General features: G+C 52.0%; 1 protein-coding gene across 3 annotated transcripts; it reads left to right on the plus strand.

The window, feature by feature from the left end:
• Nucleotides 1-685: 685 nt before the first annotated feature.
• Nucleotides 686-25,034, plus strand: TECTA (tectorin alpha). 3 transcript variants are annotated; one of them, XM_034069653.1, is made up of 24 exons: nucleotides 696-1,029; nucleotides 2,533-2,597; nucleotides 3,945-4,078; nucleotides 4,667-4,954; nucleotides 7,990-8,127; nucleotides 8,487-8,652; nucleotides 10,617-11,029; nucleotides 11,326-11,896; nucleotides 12,348-12,940; nucleotides 13,401-13,974; nucleotides 15,065-15,675; nucleotides 15,997-16,558; nucleotides 17,784-17,983; nucleotides 19,007-19,390; nucleotides 19,930-20,216; nucleotides 20,310-20,590; nucleotides 20,716-20,826; nucleotides 21,149-21,351; nucleotides 21,642-21,805; nucleotides 21,962-22,210; nucleotides 22,598-22,760; nucleotides 22,984-23,071; nucleotides 23,609-23,725; nucleotides 23,973-25,034. In XM_034069653.1, the coding sequence occupies exons 2-24, from the start codon at nucleotides 2,534-2,536 to the stop codon at nucleotides 24,071-24,073; spliced, it is 6,462 nt and encodes a 2,153-aa protein (XP_033925544.1). In that variant the 5' UTR covers nucleotides 696-1,029; nucleotide 2,533; the 3' UTR covers nucleotides 24,074-25,034. The 3 variants fall into 3 exon arrangements, 2 of the variants coding, with proteins under 2 accessions (XP_033925544.1, XP_033925545.1); XM_034069654.1 differs by lacking the exons at nucleotides 696-1,029; nucleotides 2,533-2,597; nucleotides 3,945-4,078; ... (1 more) ...; nucleotides 7,990-8,127; nucleotides 8,487-8,652 and having other exon boundaries at nucleotides 10,683-10,764; nucleotides 10,850-11,029; XR_004550325.1 differs by lacking the exons at nucleotides 21,642-21,805; nucleotides 21,962-22,210; nucleotides 22,598-22,760; ... (1 more) ...; nucleotides 23,609-23,725; nucleotides 23,973-25,034 and having other exon boundaries at nucleotides 686-1,029; nucleotides 20,719-20,826; nucleotides 21,149-21,166.
• The last annotated feature ends 1,279 nt before the right edge of the window (nucleotides 25,035-26,313 follow it).

The following is a 26,313-nucleotide window of genomic DNA, read 5'->3' on the forward strand; positions in this document are numbered from 1 at the left end:
GGCTACAGATGAAGAGCCTCTGTAACACAGCTTGAGGCTTAGAGCCTGCAGACCTTTGGCAGGTACCACTCTCTGGGGCTTATGGTGTTTCCCAGGCTGTGAGGGAGCCAGCCTGTCAGCACAGGTTGAAACATTCACCAAGCAGCAGCCATCACCAAGCCCTGAGGAACAATAAGCATCCTTGGTAGCTGCTCAGCTCAGGTGACCATGGGTGTGGAAAGCATCCTCCTTCAGCCCATGATGTCCCTGTGGAATTGCAGGCTGCTAGAATGAAAACGGTAATAACTCAGCAGCCCCCAGTGAAGCTTCCCACTGGATCAAGTAGAATCCGTCCAGAGAGGGTGGAACCAGGACCAGCAATGAAGCCCTCTCCAGCAGACTGGGAGAGCACACACTGCACTGGGTAAGTTTGCCCTTTCCCACCTGCAAAATCAGAAGTGAGTTACAGAAAGTAAAACAAGACTTGGATGGAAAAGTAACTCAGTTGGAACTCTGGGGCACTGCCTTTGAACAGTGCTTTAAGCCTAGCACTCCTTAATGCTAATCCTGTAACATTATATAGATGGGCGTGCTTTTTCACTTGCACAAAGGAGGAAGGGGCTCAGTTCTTTTGATTTGATTTCTTTTTTTCCCTTCAGCAAGAAGTGATGCTGAGCAGCACAGCCGCAAGCTCAGCTCCGGCTCACTGGCATTTCCATCTGAATCCACCTGAGGGGGGTGAGTTTTCGGGGAAGAAAGAGGCTTCTTTCCCTCTCCAGGCCAGAATCTGATCTGCAGATTAGCCTGCTGGTTATCAATAGAGGCAACAGTTGTGATTGCAACTCAACACTCCTGCGGCCCTGGAACAGCACTGAAGGAAACAGACTTTACAATTGCGAGAGCAAGGGGACTGAGGCATCGTTTCAGTCATTGGCAAGAATTGGCCAAGGAGGACCGGGATGCATTCTCCATTGACATAGGATTTTTCCCTGGTCTACCAAGATCTGTCTGAAATTTCAGATTCAGATTGCTCCTCTATCTACAAAACAGGTTGGTAATTTTCTTTTCCATACCTAAAACTTTGTAGTTTTGAATGGGATATGTTAAGTAACACGTTCTGTATCGTCTGTCATGCTTCCCAAGCTCTTGTTCTTTGACTGCCATAGCTTCCTGTAGTCATTGTGTGCCCAGTCTCTCCTAGTGAATCCACAGTGACTCAGATTTATGATTTATGTAAAATTCTGTCATTCCCCTTTTGTCTTTCCAAGATAGGGGAATTGGTAAAACTTTTCCTTGGTGGATTGAGTTTTTCTCAGTGCAGAAAACAGTTGCTGTGGGCCTGTGTTGATGCCAGCAGCATGCTGAGGAGCAGCAAGGCAGGGAGGAACCTTCCTTCCACTTTCATGCTTTCTAAGCTCCTGGTAGTGGGAGACAAGGATGTGTGACAGATGATGGCACATTCCCTGATGTAGTCCTGTGCTCTATGCATTATGTATGTATGTAAGTATACTTGGAAAGAGTTGGATCTGTTGATCCCCATACGCTATTGAGGCAGACCTATAGGGAGAACACAAAGAGATGCTAGATTCTGTAGGCAGTGTGTCCATGCAAGTGAAACGCACGGGATGTGTAAAGGGAGAAGGCAAAGGTATTGAAACTAAGGCTGTGCATAATGGATAGACAGAGTTTGTGTTGAAGCTGATCACGTACTTATCCGGCGGGCACGCACATGCTGGGAGCACACGATACCTTCCTGGGAGTTCTATGTGAGCTCTGCCTGCGTGTAATGAAGGGAAAGTGACAGGCGAAGTAATCAAAGCAGGTGTTTTAGCAATAGTTTCTATTGAATTAATAATGAGTAACAAATTGCATTAGGCACAGAAGGAATTAGAGCTGGCACAGGATTTCGATTTCATTTTCCCAGCCCCGTATCCGTTTCTCTCTCTACCATTGATTCCTGTACAGCAAGGAGCTGCCCAGCTGGGTAAATGTTTGTGCTTCTTCCACACTTGTCAGAAATGGTGATTGCTGTGTTAGCAGCCAGCACAGTGTTAGTTGAAGTGGTGCCTGAAGCCCCTTACCCAGGAGAGCAGGCTTCAGCTCTGCATCGGCCCTTGTCTTTGGAGCAGTGCAAAGCTCTTGAAGTGTTCATCCTCACACTAGGTACATGGGGAAGGAACTGCTTGTGAACTGTCAGAACAGACAGCCCACGGAGAGCTGGGGCTATCTACAGCTTGCAAACACTGTAATGTGTATGGGTATGTGTAACTGCAAACACTGTGCAATGAGCAGGGCTTCTTCCCTGTGGCTATGGGCTTACTTTGCCAGTACCTGCAGGGTTATTTGCTGGTATCACCAGGGAAATCTCATTACAGCACTGAACAGAGCAAGCATTTCTCCAGGGTCTGCCTGGCAGGTGAGGGACCTCAGTCTCTGAAGCATGCTCCTATCAGTGGCTTCAGGAAGTGATGGCACTCAGCATCACCCGCGGCTTGCTTGAGAATGCATTTCCCATTGATGTGATACGTGTCCGGGTTTCTTTCCTTCCCATAGGATGAACAAGCGATCATTTCTCGGGACCTGGGTGGCCCTGTTGGTGATAACTGCACGGCAGCAAGGTGAATATCTCCTGCTTGGGAGGCCAGCACCAGTCAGCTGTGCTGGGAGGTACAGAGAGCTTGGGAAACACATACAGCCCCTTGGCTGGTGCAAGGGCAAGACCCAGGGTGAACTTAGTGTTTCCTATGGGGAGGGAGGGACCACTGATGTTACGGGTGGGTAATGGGGCAGATGTGGGCTGCCTGGCTTGGGGGCCAGCTTGAGAAATGCCCTCCAGGGCAAAAATCACAACCAGTGGGGGCCTGCTGGGCTGTTTGGCTGGATGAGGTGATGCGTATTAAAGTATGGTAGTGTCACAGCAGAAGTGCTGAAGTTTCTGCTGAGTTTCCAGTTTAAAGAAGTAAAATGCCTGTCTCAGAGCTAAGCCTCAGCTGTAATAACTCGTCAGGTGCATTACAGCTGTGAAATGACTGATTTTACTACCTAGCAGCCAGGAGTTTTGCTGTGACCCTCTGGACATACCTGTGAAACTAGGCTTGCAGCTTGGACACCATCACAAACCACCTCCCTTTATGTCTGGTGGGGCACATGTGTGTCTTAAGAAGTCAGGATGCCAGTGGGTTAGGCCAGACTTCCCTTTGTCTCCTTTCCCAAAGGAAGCTGAAGCAGCTGAACCTGTGAAGAAAGGTTAGATGGAGATTCCCTACTCCCAGGGAGGGAGCATCCTCAGGGTGACTAAGAAAGAGCTTGGGCAACACAGAGAGCTCCTCCTGCATCCATAATGGGGCACAGAGCAAGTTGTCCTCAGCTGGAGGCCCCTGAACAGTGCAGGGTATGGGCTAGGAAACCAAAGCATGTCCTGAATGCAGCTGAACAGAGCCAGGATTGTTCAGAGCCTCATGTCGGCCAAGATTGAATATTGTGAGTCCAGGGTACTGCTTTTCTGTAGCAAAGAGGGGAGGAGGGGGAGGAAAACCCAGCAAAAGCCCCATCTGCTCTGTGATGAGCCACACCAGTCGCTAACTGGAAGAAACAGGCCATGAGATGACAGCAGAGATCCAGGGGCTGCAATGGGAAAGGACATGTGCCTTAGGGCCAGAAGTGCATGCTTGCAAGTCAAGCCAATCAGTGGCTTTTATTCTGGTTGAAAGTGTCAGGCTTGTACTGAAACACATCAAAAGTGTCTTCTGAAATACCTTTAGGAGGGGCAATTCTGTTCCCTGACAGTGCTTTTTAGCAGGAAACCTCATTTTGCCAGCAAACTGTGGAGCTGTTGTGGCACATCCACACCAGGGAAGGAGGTGGGGGCAAGGCAGCTATTCTGCTCTTCACAGGAGGTCAGCATTAGGCAACCCCAGCACCTTCCTGGCATTACCATAAAGCTTCTCTTCTCACTCTCCTTCCAGCTCACGCCATGAAGAGTCTGTATCCGTTCTGGCAGAACGACACCAAAACACCCAAAGTGGATGATGGGAGCTCTCCTGAGATCAAGATCTCCATCCCGTTCATCTTCTTTGGAGCCCCGTACAGGAGCGTTTATGTAAGTGAAGGAGCAGACCATCCCTTTCTTCTCTTTCTTGCCATTAGCAGCTGCATTTTAAACTCTCTCCCTGTCACCAGGAATTGGAAGATTTATTAGCACCTACCTGACAAGTTCTTAGACTTCATGAACTGATAGGTTTTATGATTAAGAATGTCAAAGGTATATTTAATGGGCTAATGTTCATGAGGAAGGAATATAAAAGGCAATAAATTTTTTGTAGGTGATTAAATGGTACAGCAAAGCTAAGGCCTTGACACAAGGAACATTATTCCTGTTACATGACAAGAAATAAGAACATGCAGAGACCTGTAGGGGAAAACATAACTGCAATGGCTTGGACCCATACCTGAGACAAGGACGGGCTGCTGTGCTCTTAGATGAAAGCACAGCAAAAGCCTGGCAAAGGGGACTTCTTCCTGGCCCTGCAGCCACCCATGTCATAGGCTAGGGTCTGTCAGTGCGGCTGGGTAAACCCAGAGCTCTCAGTACATAGGACACCTTCCACCCCAAGTCACTTGCCTGCTAAAGCAGCAGCTCTCTGCTCCCTGCAGAGGCTTGCTCAAACAGAAGCGGGTCTCTGTGCAGGTCAACAACAATGGGGTGATCTCCTTCAATGCACTCGTCAGCCAGTTCACCCCAGAAGCCTTCCCCTTGACGGACGGCAGGGCCTTCGTCGCGCCCTTCTGGGCTGATGTGCACAATGGCATCCGGGGCGAAATCTACTACAGGGAGAGCACGGACCCCGAGCTGCTGAAGAGAGCCTCCAAGGACATCCGCAAGCACTTCAAGGACATGTCCTCTTTCTCTGCCACCTGGGTCTTCATCGTCACCTGGGAGGAAGTCACTTTCTATGGAGGAAGCAGCACGACTCCGGTAAGAGCCATCAGCTGTGGTGCTTGATGGGTGGTGTTTGATGGTGGAGGTTATCTGTACATGGATAAAGCTGTCTTGGCCTTTTTGCATAAACTGAGTTGCTTTGTGTTCCTGCTTCTCAGTTCCCTGCACTGTGATATGGCACCTTCATTTTGCCTATGCTTCTGCAGCGATAGAACAGAGCTATTTGTGCAGGAGGCTACAGGGACCTCAAGCAAAAGTCATTTATAAGGGAACCAAAGTTTTGGCATTGAACAGTAGCTATGTCATGATATAAACCACTTGAGACTCCCACTTGCTCCTGTGCGGGATCAGTTCTGTCCACTGCAGGGGTGCAGGATAAACTGGTGATGGAAAGAACAGGCTGCAGAGGTGGATGCCCTTCATTTTCTCACTGGTCAGAACCTTCTGCTCTGTGCTCCCTTCTCCTTGGTCATCCTCTTGAGGCTGGATTTTGTGACTTGGCCTTCCCACTGCCCATTTCTATCTGTGATACAACATGAGTTTGCTCTGGTTTGCACACTGAGCTCACCTTGCAAGGCCCCAGCATCTTTGAAATGAGCTTTGAAACAAGCTTGCCTATATGAGGAGGGAGAGGGAGGGCTGCTCCAACAGAAAAGGTAAATTAAGTTTTGGAAGTAATACAGTTTCCAAGGAGCTGGAGAAAGGAAAGAGAAAATGGGAGCTTTAATATGTATTTATTTGGCAAAAAAAACCCCTTTTCCTTTCAAATCATGATGTCTTTTTCTGTGGCAGAGGCTGCAGTGCTCTAATCCAAGAGGGTGGTGAGGGCATCTAGAAAAGGGCTGTGTGGCTGTTCTATTCAGACATTGAGGTAGAAAGGGAAGAGCCAAAGGGAATACTGATGGCATTTTTGAGATGACAACTGGTCTGCTTGCATGGGCAGCCTGATGCAGACTGAGCAGAGAGTCACACTAGCAACTCAGTCCTGGTAGCTCCTCTATTTCCACACATGTGCAAGATCTATCTCAGAGTCTGGAGACAGCAGTGTGATGCTTTTGAGGGCATAAACAGCTTTTAGAAACCCAGTTAATACGTGAGCTGCAACCGCAGCTGATGAGAGGCCCATGCCAGACCACTGATGTGTTGCTGGCAGGGCCCCTGTGGAAGCTTGGGGCACAGATAGTGAGTGAAGGATCATTGCTGTTGTTTGGGGATAGGGTTGTTTAGGATTAGCCTGTGTGCTGTGAGTGCCAAAAGCTGTCGCCTACTGTCTCAAGGATCTGGCTCTGATAATCAGTTCAGTTCTTTTCCATTTGTTAGAGAGGCTCAAGATTTAATGCATATATTTTGCCAGTCCTGGCAGTGCTTGCAGAAGAAAATAATACATATATATATATTTGCAGACAGCAAGCAATATAGAGATTCGTGTATTGCCTGAAGAATTACATTTGCAACACAATGCAATTTATTTTGTGATAGAGCAGCCTTCCCGTTCAATAGCAGCCAGGGCTCTGGGTTGGCACGTGGAGCAGCACGATGCAACTTAAGCAGGGAATTCATCGCAGTGCAGAAAAGCTGCAGGAAACAATTGTGTGAATGTGGCCTCGGGGACACAGCATTTACTGTCCCTCAATGACACCTGAGCAAATGGGCTTGGTTGTGAGAGTCCCGTTAGGTGGTCAGGATGCTCAGTGTGTGTTTGACTGTGAGCATCACACGTTGTAAACCTGCTGGTACCTGCTCAGCTCTGCCGCCCCCTAAGAGGCACCTGAGTGGAGCAGTGTTTGCTCCACTGGAGAGCTGTTGTTGTACTACCAAAGTGATCTTGCTTTGTGATAGTGCCTTCTGAGCTCCTGGCCATGGGAAAAGGCTTGGGAAAGGTGAGCAAGTGTGCCAAGGTGGTGAATGGGAACCAGACACAGGCAGAATCCCAGGGAAAGGATGCAGGAACGGAAATGATGGCTTCCTCTTAGCTTGCTCTCTGCTTGCTCTGGTGTGAATTGCACCGTTTGCAGCTCTATAAGGCAGCTCTTCCCACACCTCTCACTCCCTCTGACAGCTCCTACAGGCTGCTTTGCCTCCCTTTTCAAGAGCCTAATGTGCCTTGGAAGTGACATCCCTTGTGGCATGCAAATAGTGAGTGCAGGTCCCTGGGCTCTCTCTGCTTGCAGTGCTTGGGGGTTGCTGACAGGGTAAGCCCCAATACTTTCTAGCACGAGGTGGTTCCATCAATGTGTTCTCCCATATCATCTGTGTTTCTGTGGCTGTATTTCCTTCACAGTTTGCTGTGCCCAGGCTCCTTGTGTTGCTCTTGAGTAATTGAAAGGGGACAGCCCATGCTTTGTCCTCTGTTAAAATCCTGCTCACTCAGAGCAAAGGGAGAAGTTATTTATCATGGCATGGTCCCAGTGCAGACTGGTGTAGGCTGGGCAGGGATGGGGAGGGCAGGGAGGTGCAAAAGGCAGAGAGAGGTATCCCAGCTGGATCTGTACAGATAGAGGGGATACCACAAGGGGAGAGGCATCTTCTGTCCTTGGGGCAATCTTCTGAGCTTGGGGCTATGTCACCCTTGTTGGCTCGCAAAGCACATTGTCCCAGCCTGGGGTCCAGGCTGGCAGTCGTCTGAATGTATGTGGAGTTTGGGGGGCTGGAAATGCAGAGTCATTTTAAGGGAAAGGGAGGATGAGCAGCAGCTTTAGCAGGTACCAAGGGCATCTGTCAGCCAAGCAAAGCAGCTCATAAGATACATGGCTGACTTGGATGTAATACACCGTTAACAGTGTTGTAGGATATGAACGTGGAAGGGAAGCGGGTAAGATAACGCGGCGAGGACTAAAGCTAAGATAGGGTAATGGCAGATAGCAGGTCATAACAACCACAATCCTGCCGACTGCTTTTCACTCGCGAGCTTATTCTCATGCTGCCATCTATTGGCGTTAAGTTGGATCTAAGAAGGTCTTGTCCTGCTGCGTCTCGCTCAGATGATGCTAGAGATGAAGGTGTTTGAAGGGCAGGTGAGCAGCGTGAACAAAGCAGCATCATCTTGTGAATGTGCTCGTGTTTTTCAACAGGTAAACACTTTCCAAGCTGTCCTGATCACAGATGGAGTGTCCTCTTTTGCTATATTTAACTACCATGAGATCAGCTGGACCACGGGGACAGCCAGTGGAGGGGACCCCCTAACTGGTCTCGGTGGGGTGATGGCCCAGGTGAGGCTCTCGCTCTCATATCCACATCTCTGTTGAGCTCTCAGATGGGTGCCTGTAACTTTCCCAGTGTATTTGAGCTCACTCAGTCCCTCAGCATCCCCAGCACTGGCCTTGTGAGCTCCCTGTTGGGCACAAGTGATGAGTGCTCCATGTGTATATATGTGTAGATATATATATAGATATATATAGATATGTAAATATACATCCATAGTGCTTGTAGTACCTCTTAAGCTTTTCACTGAAATCTCTGAAAAGAGACTTTAGAAGTCAGGAGTTACGGTGGGGACAGAGGAGTGTGGACATGCAGCATCACTTTACCATAGCAAAGATGCGTAATGAAGTTTGCTCTCTTGTTTTAGGCTGGCTTTAATGGTGGGAATATCACCAACTTCTTTAGCATCCCTGGCTCCAGAACACCAGACATAGTCAACATTGAAGAAACAACCAATGTTAATGTCCCCGGGCGCTGGGCTTTCAAAATAGATGGCAGAGAAATAGATCCAGCCAATGGCTGCAGTCTGAGAGGTAAGGGGGAAACGGCGTTGCCCTTTTTCATGTTTGGGGGACTGTGTAGCAAAAGGTAATGCTCTTGGGGTGCTGGTGGAGAGGTGCTTGACTGCTCAGAGCTGCTGTGCAGCTTGATTTTGCCAATGCATCCCTTCAAGCTGCAGTTGTTGGGGCAGAAACACGTGAGTAGGGTCTGAGCCGCTGCATGCAGCACACGATCACCTGGCAAAACAAGCCTTGGTGCTAGGTTGTTTTCCTTCCTGGGATTTAATAACATGGTATTGCTGTAAGCATCCATTTGTGGGGCCCAGAAGACCCTAACCCAAAGTCAAGGGCAGATGGAGCCCGAGTGTGTTGCAGTGCCACTGAGCCATCATCGATTCTTTGTGATGCTGATGGCAGCAATGGGAAAGATCCTGGCACAGCAATTTCCTCTTGCCCCCAGAGTAGGAAAGCTCAAGGTATAGTCCCACTTCCCTTGTATCTGCGGAAGAAAATCAGGTTTTGGGGGCAGGAGAAATGCCATGTCCCTGCTCGTGCATGTGTCACTGACAGCATGAGGATATAAAGGGATTTATAGATGCCCACAGTGACTGCACAAGGACTCTGCTGCAGAGAGATGATTGCATTTCCATTTGACAAATAAAATGTCAGGAGCATCAACTTTGCTCCAGGAGTCTTTCTAGCAAGAGAGGACTGTCACTTGCTAAAGGACACTGGACATGTCACCAGTGTGAGACATTTGGCCTCTTTATGTTGTGGTTAAGGACTGTACTAAAGAAGGCCTATGAGGTCTCAAGGGTTTTGGAGCCCATGGAGGTTTCAGGTCCCACTGTTGCAGCTACTGACCCCAGGAATAAGGGTAAAGGGGCTGAAAGCCTGTCTCAGCTATGCAAGTGATGAAGATGGATAGACCCACCACTGGATCTGTGTTTCACAGTCCTTCCCAAGAGGCGATGCAGTGTGTGGCAATGGAAGGGAAGAGGCCCACCGTGCCTAATAACACTTGTGTGCCCAAACCTACACCAGGAAGGTTGGCACAGGAGCCCTCACTAGTGGGTCTTGCTAAGGAAAGATGCTGTTTGTTGCAGGGAAGCAGAAAATAGCTCTTATTTTTGTAGCAGGCAGGGAAGAGAACAAAAAGTTTAGGAGAGGTAAATTCAGGCAACGCGCACGGTGGAAGCCATGCACATGAGAAGTGTGAAAGGCAACCATATGGAAAAGAGGGAAACTCTCACGGGTATTTGCCACCCTTGTTCTCCCATCTTCTCTCTGCCTCTCATGTCTCTCACCAGACAAACCTGCCTCCCTTTATAGTGCTGCCGTGTAACAAGTCTGCTCAGTCTATTGCTGTGTGATCACTCATCATTTCCTGTCGTCACTGGTGTATGGTGTGGAAATTACTTATCAACAGCTCTTTGGTTTCGTAACTACTATGAGCACTTTCTGAATGGGAATAAATTGCTTCTGGGCAGCTGATGGCAGACTCGCACTTCGACTGGCAAAGTTATGTGAATGGAGGAATTGTGGGGATGGCAACAAAGCTGAAGGATGACACGAGTACAGCAACAGTGCTGGAAATGGCTTCCACAAGGCACAAGCTTTACCAGTGGACTCTCCCTTTGAGGAAGTAGCACAAACGGCTTGTGTCCTGCAATACTGCAGCACAAAGAGGGTGGTAGGTGTTGAAAGCAGGGGGAATAGCCTTCAAGTCAGCCAGCCTGCTCAGTGCAGCACTCACAGCATCCCATGGACTTGCAGCATGGGCAGGACTTAAAGAGGGGACACACTGGACATTGAAAATGAAGCTTGTGATCACAGTGCTTTGCTGAGTGGCTCTTGCTGAGGGTCTGCACAATGAAAGCAGCCAAGAAGCCCACAGCAGGGTGCTATGGAGGGCTGGCAGACCCCTCTGAGGACTGACATGGTGCAGCTCAAGTCTGTTCTTTTTAGCATGGGTTTTTCCATCTCTGTCTTTCTAGGGCAGTTTCTCCGTCAAGGGGAGATCTTCTGGGACAACTCCAACTGCACCACCAAGTGCCGCTGCCTGGACTTCAACAATGAGATCTTCTGCCAGGAGATGGCTTGCGGCCCCTTTGAAGCATGCGAGCCGAAGACCAAGTTCTTCCAGTGCGTGCCGGTGGAGAGCAGCACCTGCGTGGTGTTCGGAGATCCACATTACCACACCTTCGACGGCTTCCTCTTTCACTTCCAGGGTTCCTGCTCCTACCTCCTCACCAGGCAGTGCTGGCCAGGCTCCCAGCTGCCCTACTTCAACGTGGAGGCCAAGAACGAGAACCGAGGCGGCTCCTCCGTCTCCTGGCTCAGGGATATTTTTGTAGAGGTGTACTCGCACAAGATCGTCCTCCCCAAGGGCAGCTTTGGGAAAGCACAGGTAAGAGCCCCACTGAAAGGGGGAGAACTTGCTGGGTCAGCTCCTCCGAGGTGGTGGTGAGACTGCGTGGCAGCCTGGAGAGCATGGGACAGCACTTCTGGGCTCTCTGCATCCCTTGGGGACTGGGCATAGGGGACATCTGTAGTGGCAAATGCCTTTGGCTGACTGATGGCTGTCTGCCTGTGCATGTCCCTGACACTAAGACCCCATAACAGGGCTGTGCATCTCCTGTTTGTGTCCCAGTATGAGGGCTCTGCTACTTCATGTGCTAGCTTAGTTTGGTGTTGTTCCCACAGGTGGATGACTTGGTGGTGTCCCTACCCATCTCTTTGGAACTGGGTGCAATAAAAGTCTACCAAAGTGGCTTGTCTACAGCCCTGGAGACTGACTTTGGCTTGCTGGTGACCTATGATGGACAACACTATGCCTCCGTTTCCATTCCGGGCACCTACATCAACGCCACATGTGGTCTGTGTGGCAATTACAATAAAGACCCTGAGGATGATGTCCTGCGTTCAGATGGGAGGTTGGCCACATCCGTGCCGGAGCTGGGCGAGAGCTGGCAAGTGCCACATCCCGAGCGGAAATGCTCATCCGGGTGCTTGGAGAACTGCAGCCTCTGCGATGCTGCCACTGAGTCGCTCTATTTCACCTCTGAATACTGTGGCTTCATCAACAAGAGTGGTGGGCCGCTATGGGAGTGCAGTGCTGTAGTGGACCCCACTGCCTTCGTCCACAGCTGCGTCTATGACCTCTGCGGTGCTCGGGATAACGGCACTGGCTTGTGCCAAGCCATCCAAGCGTACGCCGCCGTGTGCCAGAGCCTGGGAATCTCGGTGGGAGAGTGGCGCACCCAGATGGGATGCAGTAAGTGTTTGTGTGCTTGGGCAGGGAGTCTTCCCCTCTGGAGCGGTCTTCCCAGCAGTGTGTGAGATGTGGGGGGAGAAATCCAAAGGAGGGAGTTGTCCAGGATGAAGAGAATCAGATCAGAGACAGTTGGTCCCTTCTCTCCATGGTATCAGACTCTTGTACTAGTGAAACTTGGCACACGTCAAGCATGATGAGTGATGGAGGCTGGACCAGAACAAGGACACTTGTGGGATTAAATAGCTGTGGGTGACTCAATGACTCTGGGGCTATTTTGTGGGAGGAATGGCCAGGGAGGCACAGGAGGGAAATGAATGGGGCAATTCTAACATCAAGCTGGGCTCCTGGGTCACTCTGCATTGTCACTGCTGTGGATCAATAGGAGACAGGTAGCCCTGAGCCATTCTGTAACATAGTCCTGGTGTTGTTTCTCTCCTTTCTGCACCCACAGTGACAGCTGTGCAGTGCCCAGAGCTCAGCCACTACTCAGTGTGTGCCAGCAGCTGCCCTGCCACGTGTTCAGACCTCACAGCCCCGCTGGCCTGTACCTCCCCATGTACCGAGGGCTGCGAGTGCAACGAGGGCCACGTCCTCAGCACCGACCGCTGCGTCCCCATCCACAAGTGCGGCTGCGACGTGGACGGCCGGTACTACGCCATCGGGGAGTCCTTCTGGGCAGTGGCAGACTGCACAGTGCAGTGTCAATGCGAGGAAGGTGGCGAGGCCAAGTGCTTTAACACCACCTGTCCCGAAGGAGAGGTCTGTGCCATTGAGAACGGCTACCGGGGCTGCTACCCCAAGCGGCAGACTCTGTGTTTAGTGGGGCAGAACCAGGTGCTGCAGACATTTGATGGTGTTGCCTTCCTCTACCCACTGGAGAACTCTTACACACTGCTCAAAACCTGCATGGAGAAACCCGACTTCATCGAGGTGGACATCAGCCAGAAGAAGCCTGGATCTGCTCCCAATGGGCCACGTGTCGTGCGAGTCCAAGTGGTTGGTCAAGAGGTGAAGATTGGAGGCACCAGCCTGTCGGAGATCAAGGTAAAGGTGCTGCCATCAAGGTGGTCCCTCCCAGGGCTGGGTTGGGAGGTGGTGGCTCACAAGTGTGATCCAAGTCCCTTTGAAGAAGGGCTTATGAGTCTATGGCACTGGACCATTCCCCAGGTTGGCACCATGGTGGCACTTGGAGGAACGTTGTGTGGGCCCATGAGAAGGTGCAAAGTTGTCACAGTACTGTTATTCTGTTTGCTTGCTGTGTCAGCTCTGGAGACTACTGCACTGCAGCTGATTCCTGCAGCTTGTTGTTTCCCAGGAAGAACATTCTCCCTGGGGCAAAAAGCAAGGAAGCAGCTGTATGCCCTACTCAGAGGACATTCTGGGTCTTGGAGGCTGGCTCCAGGTCATGAAGTGTGTATTCAGTGTGGTGTGGCTGGCAGACAGGAGCAACCATGCAAAGTCACATAACTCTCTCTAAAGTATCCTGATGTGCTTGTTATTGTAGGTGAATGGCTATGACGTGGAGCTGCCTTATTTCCACCCCTCTGGCCGCCTGGAGATATACCGTAGTGACAATGGCACCGTGATGGAGTCGGAGGGGCTCCTGACCATTGGCTACTATGATTCAGGCCTCCTGGAGATCCACCTCTCCACCACCTACTTCAACTGCACCGGAGGCCTGTGCGGCTTCTTCAATGGCAATGCCAGTGATGAATTCTGCCTGCCCAAGGGCAAGTGCACGGACAACCTGGAGCTCTTCCTGGAGAGCTGGACCACGTTTGATGAGATCTGCAATGGGGAGTGCGGGGACCTCCTCAAGGCTTGCAACAACGACTCGGAGCTGCTGAAGTTCTACAGGAGCCGCTCCAACTGCGGCATCATCAACGACCCCACCAACAGCTCCTTCCTGGAATGCCACAGTGTGGTCAACGTCTCAGCCTACTACAGGACGTGCCTGTTCCGTCTGTGCCAGAGCGGGGGCAACCTGTCGGAGCTGTGTGACTCAGTGGCACGCTATGCCAGCGCCTGCAAGAATGCAGAGGTGGACATTGGCCAGTGGAGGAGCCACAGTTTTTGCCGTGAGTCCAACAAAGCTTTTAAGTATCCAAGGTGAGGAGGAGGGGATTCAGACCCCACTGACCTTGGGTGAAGCGTTTTCAGCAGGAGCTTGCAGGTGTACAGAGGTAGAGCTGCTTTTCCTATGGGATGTGGTGTTCAGGCTCTCCCCTGCCTCCTCTCTCATTTCTGGTGGGTACCCCGGACCCACAGTGTGCTCCTCTGTGGCCATGCTGGGAGACACTCAATAGGGGAAGGGCTCTCTGGGGGGTAGGCCCTGATAGTGCTAGCAGCAGCATTAGATATCCAAAGTCATATGAAGGGGGAGGGACAGAAGTGCCTGAACCTGGCACTCTGGGACAATTTTCCTATTCTTTTCCCTACCAGTCAACCAAAGCTTGGCTTTGCTATGGAAAGAGCTATGCCCAGTAGGGCTTTCTGCTCTCAGGGAGGCTGGCACATACAGAGCATGTTCTCCTGTAGCCTATGGAGAAGAACTGCAGTAGGAATGAGTATGTGTCACGAGCCTGAAGGCAAGGCAATGCCACCCCGTGTACTAACAATAGCTTCTAAGCTGTGCTCATGATGGCAGAGACAGATCTCCCAGTGAAACTATTCCAGGGTGGCATTTCAGGAGGCATCACAAGTTTTATGATGTGGTGTAGGAGCATTCCAGGGCTGCAGATGGTGTCTGACGGTGCTGAACGCCACCACCAGAGGATCATTTGAATAACGCTTGATTTCAGCTGTTGCTATAAACTTGCCGTTGATGGGAAAACATTCATAATTCAGAAGTGAATGTGAAAAATCCCCAGTGTGGAATTACATGGTGGGGAGGCAGCCCCTGTCTCCACTGTGGAGGTTTAAGGGAGGGATCTGTTCAGGAGCCCTTTGAAATAGGGAGAGGAGGTGTTGGTCGGCTCATAGTGGCACAGGGCTGTGATGTGAGGATGGTGCTGCAAAGGGGATGGGAAGAACTGGTGGTCAGCAAGGTACTGGAGCTGTTTCCCTTCTTGCTTCCCCCCCACCCCCCAAATTGGTCACTGCTTATTTGTTTCCATCTTCTGCCCATTCCTGCATCCCATCCCAAATCCATGTTTGTCTGTCCTGCAGCTCTCACCTGCCCGGAGAACAGCCATTTTGAGGAGTGCATGAGCTGCGTGGAGACCTGTGAGACCCTGGCCACGGGCCCCGTGTGCACGGATACCTGCACAGAGGGCTGCCAGTGCAACGAGGGCTTTGCCCTGCGCAACAACCGCTGCATTCCCCGTGGTGAGTGTGGCTGTAACTTCGAGGGGCGGCAGCTGGCCACCAACCAGACCTTCTGGATGGACATCTCCTGCCACTTCCTCTGCTACTGCAACGGCTCCGACAACAGCGTCTACTGCGAGAATGTCTCCTGCAAGGATGATGAGTACTGCCTGGAGGAGAACGGCCTCTACTACTGCCATGTCCGCACTGATGCCTCCTGCATCATCTCTGGCTATGGGCACTACCTGACTTTCGATGGCTACTCCTTTGACTTCCAGAGCAGCTGTGCGTTGGTCCTGTGCACCACCATTGCCTGGCCAAGGGCAGAGCGCTCAGATACCTTCCCAGCATTCACTGTCACAGCCAAGAATGAGGATCGGGACACTTCTCTGGCTCTGTGGGTGAAACAAATTGAAGTGGAGGTCTTCAACTACAACATTGTCATCCACCGTGCCTACAAGTACACTGTGCTGGTGAGTATGAGGCCGTGAGGGCTGTGATTATTCCTCCCGGTCACAGCTCCCAAACTGTGGAGCAATTCCCTAGGCACAAGGCACTGTATGGCTTGCAAGGTTTTCTTGAGGATATAGAAGTAAATACACTTGGGCTCATTCCTAAGATGCTGCCTGGCACAGCTTTTGGAGTGGGCTTACATTTGGCTGCCTTGTTTGATGTATAGGCAATGCCAGCAGGGGCCTTGCTCTGGGGATGCTGAGCTGCCCTCATTTGTGTCCTCCTGCGGCAGCTCAGACCATCAATCCCACTCATGGTGCATCTTGTTTCCTTCCCCACAGGTCAATGATGAACGTCTCTACCTGCCCCTGAAGCTGGGCCAGGGCAAAGTAAACATCTTTGCCTTTGGTTTTCATATCGTGGTCGAGACTGACTTTGGGCTGAAGGTGGTGTACGACTGGAAGACCTTCCTGTCTGTCACCATCCCACGTGGCTTCCAGAACCTCACTTACGGCCTCTGTGGCCGCTACAATGGCAACCCAGAGGATGACCTGGTGATTGCAGGTGGTGCACAAGCTGCCAGCATTGCTGACTTTGTCCAGAGCTGGGTGAAGAGGGATGCATTCTGCCGTGTGGGCTGCGGTGACCGCTGCCCTGCCTGCGGGAAGGTGGAAGGCTTCTGGAAACCCCAGCAGCTCTGCAGCCTCATCCCAAGCCAAAGCGGTGTCTTTGCCAAATGCCACAGCAAGATCAGCCCCAGCTTCTTCTACAAGAACTGCCTCTTTGACACTTGTGTCGATGGGGGAGCCATGCAAACAGCCTGCAGCTGGCTGCAGAATTACGCCAGCACGTGCCAAACGCAGGGCATTGCCATTACGGGCTGGAGGAACTTCACCTCATGCTGTAAGTGTCACCCTGCATCTGGGTTCTCCTTGACTAGAGGTGCTTCCTGGGGTTGTCCACTGTAGCTCAGCCTGTAGAGAGCTAGAAGAGCACCACGTGGAGCACCAGCAGTCACCCATTGCCTCTAGGCCATCGACCCAGACATGTCCATGGTCACTGCCTAGAGATGGCCTTGGGGATCCTCTTTTACTGCCAGATAAGGGGCCAGTCAACAGAGTGGTGAGCTAAAGCTATACCAGTAGGGCTGGCAGCTTTTCCCTCCCATGCTTGCCAGCTGAGGCAGAGGTATGGGATAATGTCTGGGGCTCTATGTTCTTTTGGAGTTGTTACAAACTGCGTGTGGTATAGGAGGAGGAGCAGGGATGGAAAGGGAGAAGCCTCAGGTTCAGAAGGTATCAGCCCCCCTCTCCATTGTTAAATTGGATTAGTCGGTTTCAAAGCCAGGAGTCTGTGTTTGCTCTAATGAAGCCACAAGCTCTTGTCAATAAGATTATGATGTGATGTTCAATTAGGCTCCTGAGGACGGGGGCCACAAGCCTCCCTGGCAGCTGATCTGTCTGGCAAATCTGATGGGAAGCAATTGTCTTTGCTAACGAGACTGAAAATTAAATTCATGTCATTGTGCCTTCTAACAAGCTAAACTCATGGCTCAGAAGGCGCTGCTCTCACAGAGCAGGGTGCTGAGCCTGCCGACCAGCACCCTGCATGCCAGGAATTGTCCCTGATGGGGCACAGGGAGAAGTGTCCTGCTCAGGCATGGGAAGCATCCCTTCCAGGCTTCACACTGTGAAAACATGCCCTGAAACATGTCGCTGTATGAAGAGCACAGAGGCTTGGTACACTGCCTGGGTGGTGCCAGGGCCAGCATGAGCATCCCTCCTGCAGGGAGTCTGGTGTCAGAGAGCAAGCTTGCTTGTGGGAGAGCAGGGAGCCAGGGTGCAGGACCTCAGAGACAGTGGTGAGTACAGAGAAGTGTTGGACTACATCAACTTGGACTATGCAGCTGGCAAATGGCATAGGACAGAGGGATGAAGGCTGCCTTCTGCCTTCAGTTGCATGCCCAGGAGTTTCAGGTCCCTCTCTGGGTGGTGTTGCCATGTTGGCAGGGGAGTTATACACCCAAGGACACTGGCAGCAGGGATTACAGCCCCATGTGAGGCTGGCTGCCCGGTTGGTCTTGTCCAGGGAGCTGATCTGTCTGTCTTGTCCTCTGGTACCTTTGCAGCCATCAGCTGCCCCCCCAACAGCCACTATGAAAGCTGCGTGTCCCTATGCCAGCCTCGCTGCGCTGCCATCCGGCTGAAGAGTGACTGCAGCCACTACTGTGTGGAGGGATGCCAGTGTGACCCTGGGTACGTCCTCAATGGCAAGAGCTGCATCCTTCCCCACAACTGCGGCTGCTACTCCGATGGCAAATACTATGAGGTACGCTGCTCGTGTCCTTTTCTTAAGGCTTTCTCTCACCCTCATGATGATATTTCTGGGCCCTGAGCAGGGATGGTGATAAAGCCAGGCTGGTACTGAGTGTCACAGTGGGTCTTTGCCAGGGTCATAGCCTCAGTGCTCTGGAGGGACAGGTCCTCTGCTTCACCAGCATCGTGCATCCATGGCCATGTTTGGGGATTGCTCTGTAGTCTGGTGGGTCTGCACTGAGCCAGAGTGAGCAGAGAATAAGGGGCAGAACAGGTAGATATGCATTGACTGGAGGCAGAGATAAGTGAAGTGGGATCCATAGAGAAGTCCTAGCAATGGCATGTGGGATGTTTGCTGGGGCCAAGCTGTCCTGCAGTGTCCCAAGTCCTTCTCTGAACTGCAGACCATAATCCTTGTGTCAAGGCTGGGCTTGCATGGCCACTCTTTGAGCTCTGGTGTGAGGAGGGCCAGCATGGGAAGCCTTGATCTGAGGGCCTATGGGGATTACATTTCCTAGAGGAGTGGGAAAAGTGGTGCTGGTAACTCCACAAGGCAAGAGGCTGGTGATAGAAACAGGTTGCCAGTGAGGGTGGGGATGATGCAGTGGCAGCACAGGGCTCTCACAGCTCTACAGGGTATGTGGGATAGAGAGGAGAGGGATGTCCTTCCATAGTGTACTGTGTAGCCAGTCTTTCTGTCTGGCAAAATCATCCATAAGGAGCCAATATTGGGGTACTGTCATATGAGGACCTTAGCAGATGGGTTGGCAGCCAGCAGGGTGCAAGAGAGGAGTTATTTAGCATGCTGTGGTTTTGTGCATGCACGAGAGGCAAGGGAAGTTGTGGTGGCAGGAGAGCCATGGAGCTGCCTCATGCCTGAGTGTCTCAGTGATGCTGCAAGGTAGGCGCAAGCTGCCAGCGTGTTCTTTGCACCTTTTCCTCTGTCCTCATTGCCAGCTCTTGCTTGCCCAAGTGTCCGCAGAGGGTAGGGCAGAGGTTTGCAGCCCTGCTGGCCTGTGATGGGTCCCTCTTTCAGCCCAAGCAGCTCTTCTGGACCGGGGACTGCACCCGCCGGTGCCGCTGCTTCCGACGCAACCTCATCCAGTGCGACCCACGGCACTGCAAGTCTGATGAGGAGTGTGGGCTGCGCAATGGTGTGCGCGGCTGCTTCAGCACCCGCAGCTCCTTCTGCCTGGCTGCCGGCGGAGGCGTCTTCCGCACCTTCGATGGGGCCTTCCTGCGCTTCCCTGCCAACTGCGCCTTCGTCCTCTCCACCATCTGCCAGAAGCTGCCCGACTTCTCCTTCCAGCTCATCATCAACTTTGACAAGTGGTCCTCGCCCAACCTCACTGTCATCTCCCCTGTGTACTTCTACATCAATGAGGAGCAGATCCTCATCAGCGACAGGAATACGGTCAAGGTAAGGTGTTGGCAGGGGTGTCTGCCCCCTTCCAGAGCAGGCACATGGGCTGTGGGGAGGGGGATGGCACATGGGGCCACATGACAGTGTCTGTGAGAGCACTGGAAGGCTCTGCCAGTGGTTTTGTGTCCCAGCTGTGGAGGTTTGTAGCTGTATGCCCATCCACTTGTTGGTGGCACGGATGATGCTGTCCTTTTGGACAGGGTGCAGATGCTGCAGCATCACTCAGTCTCCGAAGGGCACCGTCTGTGGCCTTTTCTTGTGAGTGATGAGTACCAGGCTAGAGCTTCTGCACATAAGTATGGTTCCCTTTATGGCACAGCCTTGTGTGGGCATTTAAGGGAGGCAGTGTGATCAGAGTGATCCATCAGGCTTGGAAGAAGGAGGAGGAGGATACACCAGCCCCTGCCAAAGACAATATGGTGTGTTTTCACAGCTGGGATAGTGGGAGGTAGCCATGGAGCCATCTGTGGGCATCTCACATGTGTGGGCAGAAAGGATGGCAGGGTCCCCAGTGCTGTTTTCCTCTCCCCCATCAGGTGAACGGCAGCCAAGTGAGCATCCCTTTCATCACGGGGCTTTCCACCAAGATCTTCAGCCAGGAGGGTTTCCTGGTCATCGACTCCAGCCCCGACATCCAGATCCGCTACAACGGCTTCAATGTCATCAAGATCACCATCGGGGAGCGGCTGCAGAACAAGGTGTGCGGCCTCTGCGGCAACTTCAATGGTGACCGCACGGATGACTATGCCACACTGCGGGGGAAGCCGGCGGTCAGCAGCGTGGGGCTGGCACAGAGCTGGAAGACCAACGGCATGCAGAGGAGGTGAGCGGTCGGACAGCCCTTCCCTGCTGGGAGGGATGGGAGCGGGAGCGGGGCGGCCGCCACGGAGCCTCCGCATGTGTCCGGTGCCCACAGCTGCAACGAGCTCCAGTACTCCCAGTACGCTGCCTCCTGCGACAACGTCCAGATCCAGGAGCTGCAGAGTGACAGCTACTGCCTCAAGCTGACCGACATGAAAGGCTTCTTCCAGCCCTGCTACGGCCTCCTGGACCCACTGCCCTTTTACGAGTCCTGCTTTCTGGATGGCTGCTACAACCACAAGAAGATCCAGCTGTGCGGTTCGCTGGCCGCTTACGGCGAGGCCTGTCGCACCTTCGGCATCCTGGGCACCGAGTGGATCGAGAAGGAGAATTGCTGTAAGAGAGCCAGGGTTGAGGGATCCGGGTCCCATTGGCACTGCAGCCGGTGGGAGGGGGTTGTTCTCAGACCAGCTTGAGGTCTGAGAGTAAAGGTTGTGTTTGTGCTGTCTTGTGCTGTTTAGCAGGAGTGGTGGAAGATCCCTGTGTAGGTGCTGACTGCCCCAACCGCAGCTGTGAGCTGGACAACGGTGGGGAGCTGTGTGGCTGCATCGAGCCCCCACCCTATGGAAACAGTGAGTCCTTTGGTCCCTGCTGCAGGGTTGGCATCGAGCAGTGTGGATGCATATTTGGCTGTTGTAATGATGGGGCTTTGGGAAGGGTGATGCTGAGAGCCAGGACCTCTGCTAAGGTGGGGTTTGTGACCATTCAGGATGGGAGCAAGGAGCAGATTCTCTGGAGTGCATGTTATGGGCATCTCTGGCTCGGGAGCACTTTGAACAGCAGGGATGTCAGACAGGGAGGAGATGATGCTAGCCCATTTCTGGTGGTGGGGAGGAGACCCAGGCCTGTGATGCCATTTGTGGTGATGTAAAGCTATTTTATCTTCTCCTCTAGCCACCCACGACATCATTGATGCGGAGGTGACCTGCAAAGCTGCCCAAATGGAGGTGTCCATTTCGAAGTGCAAGCTGTTCCAGCTGGGCTTTGAGCGTGAAGGTGTGAGAGTCAATGACCGCCACTGCCCCGGCATCGAAGGGGAGGACTTCATCTCCTTCCAGATCAACAACACCAAAGGCAACTGTGGCAATCTGGTGCAGGTGAGCCAGGCACAAAGCACATGGGCTTAAGGAGCTCAATTCCAGGGTTAGGGCATTGAGGTGTGCATCAGTGTGTGATGCTCAGGAGGCACTTTGATGGGGTGGGGGTCAGGAGTAAGGACTAGCCTAGTAGTTCCTAGCCCTACCGTACTGTACCTTTTCTGGCTAGAGGCAGTAGGGGGGCAGGGTGCCTTCAGTGTCACACAGCTCCTTTAGGAGCTGAGGCATTCATTAGGAGGAGGGAAGCAAAGAAAGGTAGTCTCAAACAACCCCCTGCATTCCTTCTGCAGTCTAACAGCACGCATATAGTGTACAAGAACACGGTGTGGATCGAGAGTGCAAACAACACTGGCAACATCATCACTCGGGATCGGACCATCAACGTGGAGTTTTCCTGTGCCTATGAGCTGGACATCAAGATCTCCCTGGATTCAGTCGTGCGGCCGATGCTCAGGTAGGAGCCAGGATGAGCTGCATAGCCTCTCTTATTGCAGAGACACAGAAGCACATAGGCAGAGGGGGACATGGTGAGGGTCCAAAGCAAGGCACCAAGTCGGGGGTTCACAGCCTTTCCTCCAGCCAAGCTGGTATGTCTTTTATTGATCATTAGTGTGATTAACCTGACGGTGCCAACACAAGAAGGGAGCTTCACCACCAAGATGGCCCTGTACAAGAACTCGTCCTACAAGCACCCTTACCGGCAGGGTGAGGTGGTTCTCACCACCCGGGATGTGCTCTACGTGGGGGTCTTTGTTGTCGGGGCTGATTCCAACCACTTGATCCTGATGCTCAACAAGTGCTATGCGACCCCCTCACGGGACAGCAATGACAAGCTGCGTTACTTCATCATTGAGGGAGGGTGAGTGGCCATGGGCCAGGCTGCCCAGCATGCACTGTTGGGTTTTGGTGTATTGTTTTTTCACTGGGGAGGGTGCTTGAAAGGGGTAGTGTTGTGTGATGGAGTCCCAGCTGCAGATAGAAGCAGGCTTCCTTGCATGGCTGGTGCCATGGCCATTGGGGCATCTCTATGTGACAGGGGGATGTGGCTTGGGGGGAAGCAGGAATACAATGAGGTCAGAAGTGCTTGAGAGGGGACATGCTACAGAGGCAGGGCACAAGGCTCTTGCCCAGAGGAATCAGACTCAGCAGGACACATGGCAATGGGCCTTATGGGGGACAAGGGCAATCCTCAAGAGAGGGTCCTGATCATAGGAGGGCTGATATGAGCATAGATGCTTTTGCACAGGTGCCAAAACATGAAGGATAACACCATTGGCATAGAGGAGAATGGGGTGTCATTGACGTGTCGCTTCCATGTCACCGTCTTCAAGTTCATTGGGGATTACGATGAAGTTCACCTCCATTGTGCTGTCTCACTCTGCGACTCGGAGAAGTATTCCTGCAAAATAGTAAGTGGGGCAATGGACAAGGGCCAAGGGATGGTTGGCTTGCTTTGCTGTGGCTGGAGATGCTGGGACCGGGAGGGTTGTGTGTCCCTGTAGGCACTGGGAAGAAACAGTGCTCTCTGAGCCTGGTCCCATTGGGCTGGCTGGAGGGGAATAGAGAGGGGCTGGACATGAGCAGAGAGTGATGGAGGCAGCATTTATGGGGTTAAACAAATTCCCCACACAGAACTGCCCTCAGCACACAAGGATGGCCAATGCGTTCGCTGAGGAGACCAAGGAGCAGATCATCTCCGTGGGACCTATTCGGAGGAAGCGTAAGTGTGTGTAACCCCAAGGAAGGCTGCAGGGGTTTGTCTGGCATCATGCAGAGCCTGATGGTGTGCCAGAGGGTGCCCCAGGATTCTTGGGCACTCGGGCAAGGGAAGGATGCTGGTCAAATGGGTGTATGTGTGGGCCACGTTAGGGGACTGCATTGCTTGAGAACATGCTCGTAGGGGTCTGTGGCTGTCACAAAGGAGATGGCACGACAGCAGGGCGGGTAGTAAGGGTAGGGAGTGTTCTGTGGCCCCATGCTGTGGGTGCTCGTGTATGTATTCCCCTTTGAGGGTTGTTAGCGTCAGATCAGATGCAGTTTTGGGGTCATGGGGGATGATGAGAGCCTGGCCACATCCTAGCATCATTCTCATGTCATGTGTAATGTGAAGGTGTATCCGGCAGCAGGTGATGATCATGTTCTTGTAGGCCCCATTGTTATGGGAGCAAGTGTGGGAGTGGGGTCTTAAGCAGCCAAGGACAGGGGCTTGGGGTTTTGGAGCATCACTCAAGTGTTTGCCTTTGTTTTTTATGCCCAGGATCAGACTGGTGTGAGGACAATGGAGGCTGTGAGCAGATCTGCACAAGCCGAGCTGACGGACCCCTGTGTAGCTGTGTGACGGGGACACTGCAAGGGGATGGCAAGAGCTGCAGGGGCAAGTACTGGGGATGGTGCCAAAGGAGTTGGGCAAGTGTAGCCCCCTTTACTGAGGGGCTGTAGGGGTCAGTAGGGTGGGAATGTGGATGGAATGTGCAGTGTGTCATACATACAGGGGATGCAGAGGGCTTCTCCCATGGAGAAGAGATGCTTGGTAGTGCAGGACTGGCACACTTGGCTGAGGGATGGAGGTGCTCCCTGTGCCAGGACACCAGCTCATGTGGGGGGTGTTGTTGTGTTGGCAGCCTCCAGCTCTTCAGAGGAGCACCGTGCTCAAGCAACCCTTCTGGTGGCAGCCCAGCTCTGGCTGTGGCTGCGCTCAGCTCTGCGGGACCTGACCTCGTAGGCACGGCTCTGCCACCCAGCCAAGGACTGTTCTCACGTAAGCCTGAGTCTTTGTAGGGTAGGAGACAGCACCCCCACAGCGGCCAACTGCTGCCGACCCATCCTGCTGCATGGAAGTAACAGAGGGACTTGACCTGGAGAGAGTATGGCCACGGGCATGAAGATGATGGCATGTGGCAGGAGCAGCAACAACATCAAGGCAAAGCTTCATGTTTGCTAGCATCAATGTAGGGCTTCTTAGGGGGGCTTTTTTTGCAGGTTTCTGGCATCAATATGGGACTTGAGAGGTTTCTTTGCAGGTTTCTGGCAACAAAGTGGTACTTGAGGGGTTTTTATTTCCAGGCTTTCCCTACCTATAGCATGCACTGTAGGTGGCCCACACCCCTGTTGGTAACCTGGGGTGGGCTGAAGTGTGTGCTGTCCCCTTGCACATACAGCTTGGGGTACTCATCATCCTCAGGAGCTGCTGTCAGTGCCTTGTGATTGCAGGGACTCAACCAGAGGTAGGTGTTGCAGTACGGGTCATGGGCTGGAGCAGCACAGTGTCATTGTTGGATGTCATGATGCTCTGGGAGCATGTCACCCTTTGACTCTCCGGAGCAGAGCTGTTGTTGAGGATGCAGTGGAGAGCTGAGCTTGTTCCTGCCAGTCTGGGAAGTTCATTACTGTGCTGTAGTAGTGAAAAGCCAATCCCAGTGTTTGCAAAAAGGTGTTTCCTGGTGTGCAGGAGTGGGAGCCAGAGGAATAAGGGATGGAATTCTCTGCTGTGTTCGTGTAGTGTGCCGTGGCAGAGGCTTTTAGAGGGCGAGAGCAGGGATGGGATCCACTGGCATGGGGTGCCTGGTGGGACAGTTGTGAATGGCCCTGTAGGGGGGTGTCTGTCTGTGTTGGTGTTTGTGTCTTGTGTTTGTACTCAGTGAAACGGCTGCGTGGGAATAAAATGTGTTGTAATCCTTCGTAAATGGTGTGGTCCTGTGGGATTGATGGTGGTGAGGATGGGGAGAGGGTCCCCACGAGGGGTGGGGAGCAGTGGTTTGAGGGTATTGGACAGCCTTTCAGAGCCACCTTTGAGAAGCAAAGGAGCAGGTGTTTCTGCTGTGTTCTAAGTCAAGTGAAGGGACAAAATAGCAGCTGGGCTGGAGGGGGAATCAATTCTTTGTGGAGCTCAGAAGGAAAAAGGAATTGTAATATCTCTCTGGAAGTGAGGTCACACTTGGCAGGAAGATTATAGAGCCATGGCTTATATATGTAAGGACAAAGAAGTTAGTTACATTTAATTGGTCAAAAGTTAGTCAATATATGATTAATTAGTAGTCTGTCTTCCATGGGGTCTTGCTTGCCATGTAACTCAGCATGTGTGCTCCATGATGGTGTTTGGGGGCAAGCTTTTTGGTTCTGCATTGAGTCAGTGGTCACAATCTATCACTGCCACCATTCCATTAGACCCAGTTACTGCCTTTTCTTGTAGACTATATTTTGTAGTACTTCTGTGGTACTACTAAACAAATCTTAAGGATAAGCTTAGTGCTGTTTTGTCTTCATTACCTTCTGGTGCAGGTCTTGTGCTGCTGTCAGTCCTTTAGCTCTTTCTCCAAGGTTAAGGTAGTTAGTGAGGAATGTATTGGTTATACAGTCTTGTTTGAAGTGTCACCAGACACCATTTGCACCATAGCAACTTCCATCCCTCCCCACCCCCTATGAGAGAGTGATTTGAGAAGACTCTTAGATTTCACTATTATTTCTTTTATTGAACTGAAAGGTTTTAACACAAAAAGCCAGTTAATCATCATAGGTGCCCCAACCTCTGCATGAGCAAGTCCTATTTATTTCCCAAGTGCAGTCTGTTTGTTGATGACTTTCTGTCAATCAGAGTTTGAGCTTCCCAATCCAGACATCTTGTGGGCATCAGATTCTGGTGCTGCCTTTACTTGTGTGTAGTGGAGCCAGGAGCTGATTCCTTCCACATTCACTGCAGTTTAAGTTTTCAGCACTACAGTGTTGAGGCTCTTCTGCTTCTTTGAGTGTGTCACACTTTCATGTTTGCACAAAGACTGTCTCCTGGTTGGAATGGGTGAGCCAGTGTGTCCAAGCCAAGCCTGTTGCTTTGATACCTGCGTAGTGAGAAGAGTCTGTGAAATAGCCATCAAATGTTCTTTAACTATAGCCTGTACTTGTGTATGCATTTGGTCCCCCTTAGCGTTCAAAGAGTTAGTAAGATATCCTTTTCCACCTTCAAATTCA

Source organism: Melopsittacus undulatus, chromosome 15 (genome assembly GCF_012275295.1).
Source record: "Melopsittacus undulatus isolate bMelUnd1 chromosome 15, bMelUnd1.mat.Z, whole genome shotgun sequence".
Lineage (NCBI taxonomy): Eukaryota > Metazoa > Chordata > Aves > Psittaciformes > Psittaculidae > Melopsittacus > Melopsittacus undulatus.